The sequence below is a fragment of the Python bivittatus genome, unplaced genomic scaffold (assembly GCF_059951505.1).
Source record: "Python bivittatus isolate LINGU-HERP-01145 unplaced genomic scaffold, Pbiv_v1 ctg000980_np1212, whole genome shotgun sequence".
Classification (NCBI taxonomy): Eukaryota; Metazoa; Chordata; class Lepidosauria; order Squamata; family Pythonidae; genus Python; species Python bivittatus.
In genome coordinates this window covers 2,691,245-2,704,190 of record NW_028277125.1, presented here as the reverse complement: position 1 = coordinate 2,704,190, position 12,946 = coordinate 2,691,245, and the positions used below count along the sequence as shown (strand labels likewise).

Sequence of the window (12,946 nt, the reverse complement as noted above, 5' to 3'; positions counted from 1 at the left end):
ATTAACAAATTCTATTCAAAGGCAGAAGTTTCCTTGAATTGCACCTGACTTCATCAGATGCATAAAGTGGCCACAGTAATGCTGGGCTTAAACTGGGATGAGGAGGAGGTAGGGAGAGGGGAGGACAATTTGGTGATGCAGAGGCAGGTGACATGTGGGACAGATTACAAACCTCTTGTCGATTAACAACTGTCATGTATTAAAAACCCGCTGCGTTTGTGGAGACCTTCTAGATAGCCTGAAACCTTTTGATCTAGGTGAGTTTCACCATTTCTCGCTGGCTTTTCCAAAACGGTCACTTTGAGGTCAGCTGCAGAGTGTCCTGGGGGGTTGGAATGCTCTGATATGATCCTTGTTTTGAGTCCTGATGTTGGTCTTCTAAGAGATGCTGTAACCTATCCAGATGGGCAGGTTAACCAATCAAGACATACACACTCACCCACAGCTGCGTAATGGGCATCAAACCCCGTGAAGTGTTCCTCGTTGGAGAAGTCGGATCGGAAAGTGAGGCTCAGATATGATCCTGGAGATGTGATAGGCTCCCGCCCTGGGGTCTGTTCCGGGTCTCTGTCCTCTTTTCCGCAGAAAGTACCCAAGACCTGGTCCTCAGACTCGACCTGTTGGAAGTCCAAAGAAAAGAAATGTCCATCAACTGAAATGACCATCAGCTTCAACGTGGAGATAACAAGGTGTTCTTTGTCTGCTCTTCCTATTTTGACTTCATGAGACTATCGGACCTGCAATGTCCTTGATCAGACAGAATTCACTGCGTATCATACCAATATTTGTTGAATGCCCAGGGTCAATTTGATTGTTTTAGAGCAAGTGAGGGGGGTTGACTCAGTAGAAATGCACATTTTCTCAGTCCACAACAGTTGCAGGCTTTTCAGAGGGGGAGATGGTCAAGAGAGGGCCATGTGGCCAGAAATAATAAGGTAGAATGATATTGTACCTTAGTATGGACAGGTAGCTGTTGATCCTTGGTGAGCACGTCTCAATCATGGAGCAGCCCAAGATGCGGGGTGTCCGTGTGCATGCAGCCACCATCTTGACACGTGCACACCCAGACACACCTGCAGAGATCTGGCCAGGATGGCTGGCACAGGCAGGGCAGCCTGGATCTCTTGCAATCAGGTGTGTTTAGATTCAGCTAAGCTCTAACTGGTACAGTGTGGGTTGATCCCAGCCAGGGCCATACAGGCAACCCTCTTTGCCAAGAAGGATAAATTAAGGCAACGATTCTTAACCTTTGTGTACTGTGGATCCCTCTTGAGCATCTGGTGGAAGTGCCCTTTCCAGAAAATATATATTCAAATTGTCAGAGTATTTTTTTTTTTTAATCTCTGTAAAGCACTGCCTCCAGCATTTGAAAGTTTGCAAAGATGTTGGCTCCCAGTCTCTTTTTCCATTGTGGCAGCTTAACCAAGAAAGCCTGTAACTTTCAGTAGCATTCCTAATGTTGACTTCAGGACCTTGAACTGAAAGATTTCCCTTATTTATATGATTAAAAATCACATACTTAAGAGTGTTCATTGAGGGCAAAGGAATGTCACAAGTAAATGGTTAAACAGAAGCCAAAAGTCCCACCTGTTTTTTTCTTTTAATTATGCCTTTAGTTTTATCACTTTCCTCCTTCAAAAAAAAGCTCACTCACCGTGAATTTATAACTGTTATAACATTAAAATATATTTAGTATTAAAATTGGAGGTTTTATAAAGCAACCCAAATCTGAACACTCTTTAAATGGCTTTTAAGAATTCTCATTTGCGCTGTCCGAGTTGTAATTTTCCCCCATCCAAATTCACAGGCCCTCTGAAATCTATCTAAGGACCCCTGGGGGGGGGGGTCTGTGGACCTCAGATTAAGAGCCCCTGGATTAGATGGCCTGAAGTCAGCGGCAGACTAGCAAGACTTTGGGGGCAGAAACCTTCCAGCCGTGGTCTGTGGGCAAGAAGTTAAAACTCTGTAAAAGAGTTGGGGGCCAGCCCTTTAATGCTCACGACCCGCAAAATGATGGAATACATGAGAAAGGACTCACAACAACACGGCCGCGAAATCTCACAGCTGTAAGCGAGGCCTGAGACCTTTTCCAACGGCAGGCATTTCAGAGGATGGCACTGAGTCGTTTTCAAATAATTATAACCAAAAAGGAGCCCAATTCTCCCCTTCATTCACGGCTGTCTTCACACCATGTGTTTCTCTAACCATGGCAGAAAGGTGCCCCAGGAACCCCTCTTTGCTGCCATGTCCTCAATATCCAACCCACCTTCAAGCCATGCTTAGCGGTTTTAAAGGACAGTTCTTCCTCTTCCCCCAACATGATACATGTTGCCCATGGACTCCATCTGGCACATGTCACCAACAGTTTGGTTGCTGCATGATTGGGGTGGGCATCTAACCTGGCATTACTCATCAGTTTAAGCCGCTGTGGGCATAATCCCTCCGTGCCAGTCCCCAGGCATTGCCTTCCACAGCCAGGAAGACACTTCGACTGGCACTTTTCCTAACAATTGTCAGGTCTTCTGAGTGCTCTTCAAAAAGCAGGCTGGCACTCTTTTGAAACACACAGACTCACTTTTACGCGGGGGTTCAGAGTTTCTCCGAAACAGCACTCCTTCTGCGCTGAACAGGGACTGTGTTTGTTGGGGACTGGATTTGTTGCGTGCCCTAGAGGTTTCCCCACCACTTCTGCCAACAGGTGGTTTCACGTGGCGGCAGTTTGAGTATTTTCACAATTTTGCCCATGGCGTTCTAGCTTTCGTGGCACGAGGTGTCACGGCGGTGACTGTTGCATTAAACATGAGCCAGTCAGAACGGCACGTGCTCCATGGCTCTCCACCAGCTGCTTCTAGGGGCTGTTGGCCATGAGGTCAGAACTGTTTGGACACTTGTTGACAACCCTGTCTTTATCTGACAGCACAAGTCAAGGATGAAGCTTGCTTGTTATTGATTGCTGCTCCTGCTTCATCCCAAGGTCCATCTGCCACAGGGCTACTTTCAGACATGGGTTTAGTGCTATTACCGAAGAGTGCCAGGCCTGTCTTTGAGATAATTCAGCGGACAGGTCACAAGCGCAGAGAAGGTTCTTCTGAGTTGTAACGTTATGGCTCTTCTTCCTGCTTCACCCCACGCATCTACCCACATGTGCCAACTGTTAGTTGACAACTTGATGGCAGGTGCTGGGCAAGTTTAGCCTTGGGACGAGAAGACCAGGGGGAGAATAGAAGAGGGCTCTTCAAAAACCTGAAAGGGTGTTGCATAACAAGGGTGCAGGATATGAAACGAGGCATTTCAGGTTCAGAAAAAAAGTTCCCAAGAGAAATTTGACAGTGGAATTGGTTAGAAGAGTGGCGGGAAGCCCTTTCTGAATGCCTCCAAATAGAGCTGTCCCACCATCTGCCTTTAATAGGGATTCCTGCAGGGAGCAGGAGGTTGGACCTGATCCATCTCCAGGATCCTGGAGTTCCACAAGATCATACTAATAAAATTAATCAGATCCTGAAGCGTTGCTCTGCAACTTCCTTTCTTTAAGCGTGCATGTATAAATCAAATGCCATAAAGAGTATACTTTTTTCAACATTGTCTAGGCCTACTGGGGAAATTATATTTCCCCCAGTCCCAGCTCCAACTGGAGCCAGAGGCTGAACAGGATCTGGAAGCAATGCGAAGATGCTTTGTTCAAACTGATGTGCGCATCAGGGCAGGAGTGGAATGAAAAATATATGGTCTCCATTAATCTGGTCTCCATTCCTTCGCATATAACTTTCATGTCCCACATCTTGTGCCAGCTCCTCCAAACCCTCATAATGAACCAATGAAATTAATAAATCCTGCTCGGGCTCCTGCTGTTTCCTGGAAGGACAGATCCTGCCCTGGTAAGTTGAACAGCATCCTGGATGACAGCATGTGGTCAAGCTGGAGCCCGGCTTTTTAATTTTTCTGGAAGAACAGGACAGCCAACCGTTCCATTTCGAGCTGTGCCAAGACGGTCAGCTTCCAAGGCACCACACCACGCCCTGCCCCAATATAAATTATCCCCCCTATTTTCTTATTTTCACTTTGCCACAAGTGTGTGATGCCATCAGCTGCCAACAAGTGAAGTCATGCGACCGCTTGAAAGTTTCCATAAGGTTGTCTTTGTTTCCAAAGTCAAAGCTCACGCAAGATGCAGGAAAACACGGTTTGCATCAAGTTAGTGCATTAACTTTAAAACAGTTGTAGGGGAGGGAAAGCTTCAGGTTTGTAAGTAGGACATTTGGGAGAGCTGGAAGGATACTGCTGAAGAATAGTCCAAGTGCCAACCGAATGTATCCTTTATCCCTCGGCACTGTTACGAAAATGTGATTGGGTCAAAGGAATGGGAAAGATTTCTGCTTAAAAACAGAAACCCTGCTGCTGGACCAGCCGTCTCTGCCCACGTGCTCTGCAGACTGGGGCACCATAATGCCCGTCATCCTCAGCCAGCATGATCTTTGTGCACCATGAGGGTTGTAGTCCTGGAGGGTACTGGATTGGGAAGGGCTGCAGGGCACCCATTTAAGCTGGTTAGTTTTCCAGTTTGGTTAGTTTACAGTTCTGTCTATTTCACCAACCCAGAAACTGGCTTAATTGGTAACCAGGTTCAGTGGTCACAGCCAATATGTCATGAAGATTATACGCTGCCTCTGTTGCTATATAAAGTAGCTTCATATGTCTGCCTTTTGTGTAACCTGTGTGTAATTAACACACACATTCCACAAAACCCCAGAAAAATAAAAGGTTTCAGCAAGAGAGATTTAAGGACTTAATTCTCCTTCTGAGAAAAAGGGTTCAGCTCAGCCGGATCTGGTCATTTTGAGAGGCGATTCTTGAAAACCTGATGGACTTTTCTGTTTAAGGCTGTGTGTATGTTCATAACAGGCACTGGAAACTGGGAAGAGATTCTGGGAAAACATTGGCAAGAGTGGCTTTTAAACCAGGTTCTCTCCACCTTCCCCAACCAGGCACCCTCCAGGTGGAATTTCAATTTTCTTTCATGCTGAATTTTGGGCCCAGGTCAGCCTGGGAGGAACAGAATACCTTGGCTGGAGGAAGATTTCCAGGCAGGCAGCAAACATGCTGGGGTGTCTGTTCCTCAGTGCCAAACCATTTGCAGAAAGCTCATTTTTGCTGGAGGGGGTGTTTAAGCAGGGGTGGGCACTGGGAACGGGTTGAGAGTTTGAGAGGAGGTTGGAGAGGGGCTGTTTTCTCCTGCAAAAGTTCTGCCTCTGGGTGTTGTGCGTCCTCCTGGCACCGGAACCCGGCTGTTTCTTTAGCCGCTCTTTGTTCTCGCTCTGTGGGGCAATAGCCGCTGGCAGTTCCTCCAAACAGCTTTGGCACCCTTTCTGTCCCCAGGATTGCCCTGGGTCGAGCCTCTGTCGTGATGCGACAGGCTGGCAGGAGAAGAGGAAAAGGAAAAGAAAGGAAAAAGGAAAAAGGAAAAAGGAAAAAGGAAAAAGGAAAAAGGAAAAAGGAAAAAGGAAAAAGGAAAAAGGGAAGGGAAGGGAAGGGAAGGGAAGGGAAGGGAAGGGAAGGGAAGGGAAGGGAAGGGAAGGGAAGGGAAGATGCCACCTCATTTAAATGCAACTTCCCTCCCCTTGAAGCATTTAGCAGCACTGGAGATTCTCTGCTGCACTACAGTCCAGTTTTGATTTATTCTAGGGATTGCTCCTCCTTACGAAAAATGCCTCTTCAGGCTCCTGTGCAGCTTGGATCCCCGAGGTCTTTCCATCTCAGTCCTTTCGGGTACAAAGTCCTTTGTAATGTTTAACCACGAGGTTCTCTGCTGCAGTTTAAAAACATCGCCTCTCCCCCTGCGCTCCTAGAATAAGTGATTGCCGCTGGCAAGGGTTGCCGAGAAGTCCCATCCTGAGCTGTGTTCTGGCAACGGTCTTCCTTAGTTTCAGGACAGGCCTTGCAGTTGTGTTCTCACCACAGGATAAGCGTAGTTTGGGTGAGACTAGTTTGGTGGTTTGGGGGCTTAGCGTGTTGGGTGAATCTGCCCTGTTGGGTTAGTTTAACCTTCCGTGTATTGATTCAGTATCCAGGTCAAGTCTGTTGTGTGTCCACAGCCACAGCATTGTGGCTGGAAGGGATCTCAGAGACCATTTAGTCCAACCCACTGCTCAGGGCAATATTGTATATTGTATGTAGACAATATATTGTATATATTGTATAAAGAACAATATTGTGTAGGAACCTGGAATGGAAAATCTATGAACCAAGGCAAGTTGGATGTGGTCAAACATGAGATGACAAGATTGAACATCGACATCTTGGGAATCAGCGAACTGAAATGGACGGGAATGGGTGAATTTAATTCGGGTGACCATTATATCTACTACTGTGGGCAAGAAACCCTTAGAAGAAATGGAGTTGCACTCATAGTCAATAAGAGAGTGGGAAAGGCAGTAATGGGGTACAACCTCAAAAACGACAGAATGATCTCAGTGCGAATCCAAGGCAAACCATTCAACATCACAGTCATCCAAGTCTATGCCCCAACCACTGATGCCGAAGAAGCTGAAGTTGACCGGTTCTATGAAGACCTACAACACCTTCTAGAACTAGCACCAAAAAAAGATGTCCTTTTCATCATAGGGGATTGGAATGCTAAAGTAGGAAGTCAAGGAGTAATCAGAATAACAGGCAAGTTTGGCCTTGGAGCACAAAACGAAGCAGGGCAAAGGCTAATAGAGTTCTGTCAAGAGAACAAGCTAGTCACAGCAAACACTCTTTTCCAACAACACAAGAGACGACTCTACACATGGACATCACCAGATGGTCAATACCGAAACCAGATTGATTACATACTTTGCAGCCAAAGATGGAGAAGCTCTATACAGACAGCAAAAACAAGACCAGGAGCTGACTGTGGCTCAGATCATGAGCTTCTTACTGCAAAATTTAGGCTTAAATTGAAGAATGTAGGGAAAACCACTAGACCACTCAGGTATGACTTAGATCATATTCCTTGTGAGTACACAGTGAAGGTGATGAATAGATTTAGAGGATTAGATTTGGTAGACAGAGTGCCTGAAGAACTATGGACAGAGGTCCGTAACATTGTACAGGAGGCAGCAACTAAAACCATCCCAAAGAAAAAGAAATGCAAGAAAGCAAAATGGCTGTCTGATGAGGCTTTACAAATAGCTGTGGAAAGAAGGAATGCGAAAAGCAAGGGTGAAAGGGAAAGATATAAGCAACTGAATGCAGATTTCCAGAGAATAGCAAGGAGAGATAAGAAGGCCTTCTTAAATGAACAATGCAAAGAAATTGAGGAAAGCAATAGAATGGGGAAGACTAGAGATCTCTTCAAGAAAATTGGAGATATCAAGGGAACGTTTAGTGCAAAGATGGGCATGATAAAGGACAAAAAAGGCAGGGACCTAACAGAAGCAGAAGAGATTAAGAAGAGGTGGCAAGAATACACAGAAGAACTATACAAGAAAGATCTTAATGTCCCTGATGTCCACGCTGGTGTGATCACTGACCTTGAGCCAGACATCCTAGAGAGTGAAGTCAAGTGGGCCTTAGGAAGCATTGCTAACAACAAAGCTAGTGGAGATGACAGTATTCCAGCTGAGTTATTTAAAATACTAAAAGATGATGGTGTTAAAGTGCTGCACTCAATATGCCAGCAAGTTTGGAAAACGCAACAGTGGCCACGGGATTGGAAAAGGTCAGTTTACGTTCCAATTCCAAAGAAGGGCAACGCCAAAGAATGCTCAAACTATCGCACAAGTGCACTCATTTCACATGCTAGCAAGGTTATGCTCAAAATCCTACAAGCTAGGCTTCAGCAATACATGAACCGAGAACTACCGGATGTACAAGCTGGGTTTCGAAGAGGCAGAGGAACTAGAGATCAAATCGCCAACATTCGCTGGATCATGGAGAAAGCACGAGAGTTCCAGAAAAACATCTACTTCTGCTTCATTGACTATGCAAAAGCCTTTGATTGTGTGGATCACAACAAACTGGCAAATTCTTCAAGAGATGGGAGTACCAGACCACCTTACCTGTCTCCTGAGAAATCTGTATGTGGGCCAAGAAGCAACAGTTAGAACCGGTCATGGAACAACCAATTGGTTCAAAATAGGGAAAGGAGTACGACAAGGCTGTATACTGTCACCCTGCTTATTTAACCTATATGCAGAGTACATCATGAGAAATGCCAGGCTGGAAGAATCACAAGCCGGAATTAAGATTGCAGGGAGAATCATCAACAACCTCAGATATGCGGACGATACCACCCTCATGGCAGAAAGTGAAGAAGAACTAAAGAGCCTCTTGATGAGGGTGAAAGAGGAGAGTGCAAAAGCTGGCTTGAAACTCAACATTAAAAAAACTAAGATCGTGGCATCTGGACCCATCAATTCCTGGCAAATCGAAGGGGTAGAAATGGAAGCAGTAACAGACTTCATTTATTTGGGCTCCAAGATCACCGCAGACGGAGACCGCAGCCATGAAATTAAAAGACGCTTGCTCCTTGGGAGGAAAGCTATGGCAAGCCTAGATAGCATATTAAAAAGCAGAGACGTCACCTTGCCGACAAAGATCCGCATAGTCAAAGCTATGGTTTTTCCAGTAGTAATGTATGGCTGTGAGAGCTGGACCATAAAGAAGGCTGAGCGCCAAAGAATTGATGCCTTTGAACTGTGGTGCTGGAGAAGACTCTTGAGAGTCCGCTGGACTGCTAGGAGGTCAAACCAGTCAATCTTAAAGGAAATCAACCCTGATTGCTCATTGGAAGGACTGATAATGAAGCTCAAGCTCAGATACTTTGGTCACCTAATGCGAAGAGAGGAGTCTTTGGAAAAGACCCTGATGCTGGGAAAGATTGAAGGCAAAAGGAGAAGAGGACGGCAGAGGATGAGATGGTTAGATAGCATCACTGAAGCAATGAGCATGAAACTGAGCAAACTCAGGGAGGCAGTGAAGGACAGGAAGGCCTGGCGCGATGTGGCTCATGGGGTCACGAAGAGTCGGACATGACTTAACAACTGAACAACAACTGCTCAGGGCATAATCTGCTGTGCAGGAAATTTCAAATATGCATTCTTGGCTATGGGGCCCCTTACTCCTAAAGTTCAGTTCTGGTTTTCTTCAGTGAACTTTTTACCCACTGTTTTGCGCCCTGGAGAAAAAGGAACATGTCAGCTCCTGCTGCTAAGAACATGTCAGCTCCTGGTCCTGCCTCCTCTCATCTTCTTTCTCCATGTTAAATATGCTAACCTCTTTCCAATTATTCCTCAAAACACTCTGTTTCTCCCCTCACTTTCCAAGAAGCTCAGCAAATCATACAAATCCTGCTTCTCCCCCTTGCTGTAACAGTACAAGAGCTTAGAGCAGACCACACATTTGGCTGGTTCACACAACCGCCTTAACCTGCGTTCACATTATAAAATCATCCCCAACAAGCCCATTGATAGCTTAATGAATTGGCCTGGTTCACAGAATAAGACAGTGGCTGGCTTCCCCCAGCAAGCGCACGTGCACATTTTAGCATGTTCTGCAAAGGCAACCTTTGACCAGCCCAAAGTCCTCCAATGGGATGGACAGCCAAGCTGGGAATTTGATCCCAGGATCTCTCTCTCTACTCCAGTCCTCCAGCTCTACTTGTTGCTGCCTTTTGCCTTCCAAGGTGCACCACATCAATGCACAGGGTCTCTGGCCTGTCCCTTTCACACGGTCACAGCAGCAAACGCGGAGTCATGGCTCTAATTGTGGGACGTGTGGCTGCACTCGAATTCCCCACCTTCCGAAAAAGGCCACAGAGTGACAGATATTAATCTGCAGTTCTGCTTCCTAATTTTAAAAATGTGTGAGAATTCAGCTCATACAGGCAATATGTTTTTTATCTGGGACTAAAGTGTTTTCGCTCTTCCCTCGGCATCCCCCCCGCACTCTTGGGTCAACTCAAATTTTTCGTTTCGGCTTCTGTTCCTTTCCATACACTAAATCAGTGTTTCTCAACCGTGGCCCCTTTAAGAGGTGTGGACTTCAACTCCCAGAATTCCCCAGCCAGCTCATGCACCACACCTCTTAAAGGGGCCAAGTTTGAAAAACACTGTGGTAGATCTATTTACAGCTGCACTTGATTAAAAAATGTGTTTGGGCTTCCAAAAAAAAAAAAGGGTATATGAGGTGTGAGGTTGGCTTGGAACTCATGAGATGGGTGGTGACCAAATTTGAAATACAAATACATAAACAAGTAAATAAACGATCATGGGATGAAAGGCATCAAAATGTTAGTCCTATTTTTCACCCATTTCTGTTATTTTTTAAAAAAGTAAAATAGGTGCGCTGAGCTGAGCTCTGTAAGTAACTCTTTCAAATGCTGGCCCTTCTAGTAAATTATGTTTTATAACATTGCTTTTTGCTGTTGCTATTGTTTTAAACTCCATTTTGATTTCCGTACATGAGAAGCAGCACAGAAATATTTCAAATCAGACTATAAAGAAAGAAAGGCATGGCTTAAAAAAATTAACTGCTTGTGCAGGAAAAGAAGAGTATTTCCCCTTATTTTGGCTTGTGGCTGACAGTGAATGAGAAAGTAAAAACATTTTCCTCCTGCTTGGTAACCAGTCCTTGGTTTATGGTTGGGTTATATCTGAGGAGGAAAGATTTCTAACTTCTGCCTGACTCATTGTGGAAGATTTACAGAATCAAAGGAGCCTCTGATGGGACTAATTTTCCTTCCTTCCTTCCTCCCTCCCTCCCTCACTTTTTTCCTGCCTGCCTGCATGCCTTCCTTCCTCCGTCCCTCCCCTCCCTCCCTCCTTCTCCCCTTCCTTCTCCCCTCCCTCCCTCTTTCTCCTCTTTTTTCCTTCCTTCCTTCCTCCCTCCCTCCCTCCCTCCTTCTCCCCTCCCTGCCTCCCTCCTTCCTTCCTTCCCTCCCTCCCTCCCTTGGCTCCAGCTGAGACTGGAAGTGTGAGGGATCCACACAACGGCTCTTGTATCACCTCTGCATCTCACATGATGTAACATCATCACGACGGCTGTGATAACATCCGCGATGCCACCCCGCTATGCACCGTTATACATCTTAGTAAAACAACGGCTACTGCAATCCCTTTGGAGAGGGGAGGTGCCATGGCTGGGTTCTCTGCCATAGCAAAGCATGCTGTAAATCCAAGAGAGATGCCCGCTGGAGCAAGAAAACATCTGGGACCAAAGGACTTTGGTCCTGGCTCCTCCCAGCCATCTTTTGCCCCCTTTCTCTTGGGGGCATGGAACTGCCCCCTGGCACTTTGAACAGAGAGTCTTGGAGATTTCTTGGGGCCAATGGGGAGCATGCAATCTTTCCTCCCTTCTGGCACCCTGAAGGCATTGTTGGTCTCCTCCTGGAGGGTGACATTATTTTATTTTATTATTTTAATCAATCAATCAATTTTATATGGCTGCCCACCTCACATAAAGTGACTCTGGGCAGCGTACAACAATCAGTTAATAAATGTATAAAACAGTCGTTATTAAAATATAAAAACCCACAAGGCACAAGAGAGAGTGAATGTCAACCACAATAATGGAGCCATCTTAACCTTTCCCTGGTCTCCTGGGACCCCAGGCCTGATGTCTCCCCGCCCCCCAGCCAGGTCATCAGCCATTATTATCCCTCCCCGAGGCTTTTATTCAACTAATGTCAGAGGGGATTGTTCCCAGGTCTGGCCTGGGGGAATGACATCTCTCAGGACAGAGACCCCAGCCTGAATTCCTAATGAAATCTGAATGTTTCCCTTCCTCTCTGTCTTGGGGGGAGGAAAGAGGGCGAATGGGCACCCAGAAGCTCTCTGAGGGTTTTTTTCTGATTTGTTTCAGCTTAGCCTGTTGCAGGAATCCTGGTCTGCAGGAGTTTGGGAGTGTCTACAGCAGGGTTTCTCAACCTTGGCAACTTTAAGATGTGTGGATTTCAGTTCCCAGAATTCCCCAGCCAGCATGGGAAATTGAAGTCCACGTCTTAAAGTTGCCAACGTTGAGAAATCCTGGTCTACAGGGTGTGTGTGTGTCCAAAAAGCCAAGAGGTCATTGTGGCAGTGCAATCCAAACCCTGCTCCTCCATATGTGTGCATGTAGAAAGGGGCAGGGCTTCAATCCTGCCAACACAACCCCCATCTTGACTTTTTTGACCACCCCATAGATGCCAATGTGTTTCAGTGTGTTTTGCAAAGCCAGAAAATGAGTTCATTCCGTAAATGGGTGAAACTGTCATCTGAACACAGCCTTGGGCGCCTAGAAATGCTCATGAAAAAAGGGGTGGGGCTTTGATTGGGTGGCCCTGGCCACCATCTTGACCTTTTTGCCCCCACCCACCCCAAGATGCCCTGTTTTGAACATGAATTTCTGCTTTTTCAGAAGAGATCTTCTGTTTCGTCTGGTTTGTTCTGTTGCATCCTTGGGTTTTATTATGAGATTTGTGATTGGGGCAAAAACAAGTGTGATGTGTTTTACACTGGTTCTGCTGGGGAACTGTGACTCCTCTCAAGAACTATAGGTGGCAAATTTCCAAACCCATTTGATCCATGAGCCCATAGCTGCTTGGTTAGGATTCTATCCTGGGCTGTGGGAATAACCTTGAGGAACAGGAGGAACAGCTGCAACCAGGACAACAGTCAGATAAAAGAAATTTGAGCCCAAAGCAGAAATGTAATTTGAGAAAGCGTCTCAGACGTGACCCTTCCTAGTTCTCTTGTAGATAAAGGCAGAGAGGAGGGAGGCACATTCAGTCTTGCAAGAAAAGGAGGATGAGTATTCATAACGTTGGTTTCCTAGTCTGGTCTACCTCGAAGGGCTGATGGATTCATCCTAAGCCTTTCCTCCCTATCCAGACACTTCCAGGCAGTGGGACAGCACATGGATAGCATCACTTGGTCAGGCAGAAGTTGAGATACAGAGCTGGGCATCATCAGCATTGTAATGATTCCTG

General features: G+C 46.1%; 1 protein-coding gene across 2 annotated transcripts in view; it reads right to left on the bottom strand.

Moving 5' to 3' along the window:
• The window catches only part of MASP1 (MBL associated serine protease 1), a 74,821-nt gene that overhangs the window by 41,342 nt on the left and 20,533 nt on the right, over positions 1-12,946 (bottom strand). For both annotated transcript variants that reach the window (XM_088131609.1, XM_088131610.1), the window contains exon 3: positions 440-617. In XM_088131609.1, coding sequence (XP_087987735.1) covers positions 440-617 — 178 coding nt within the window. The remainder of the gene's footprint in view (positions 1-439; positions 618-12,946) is intronic.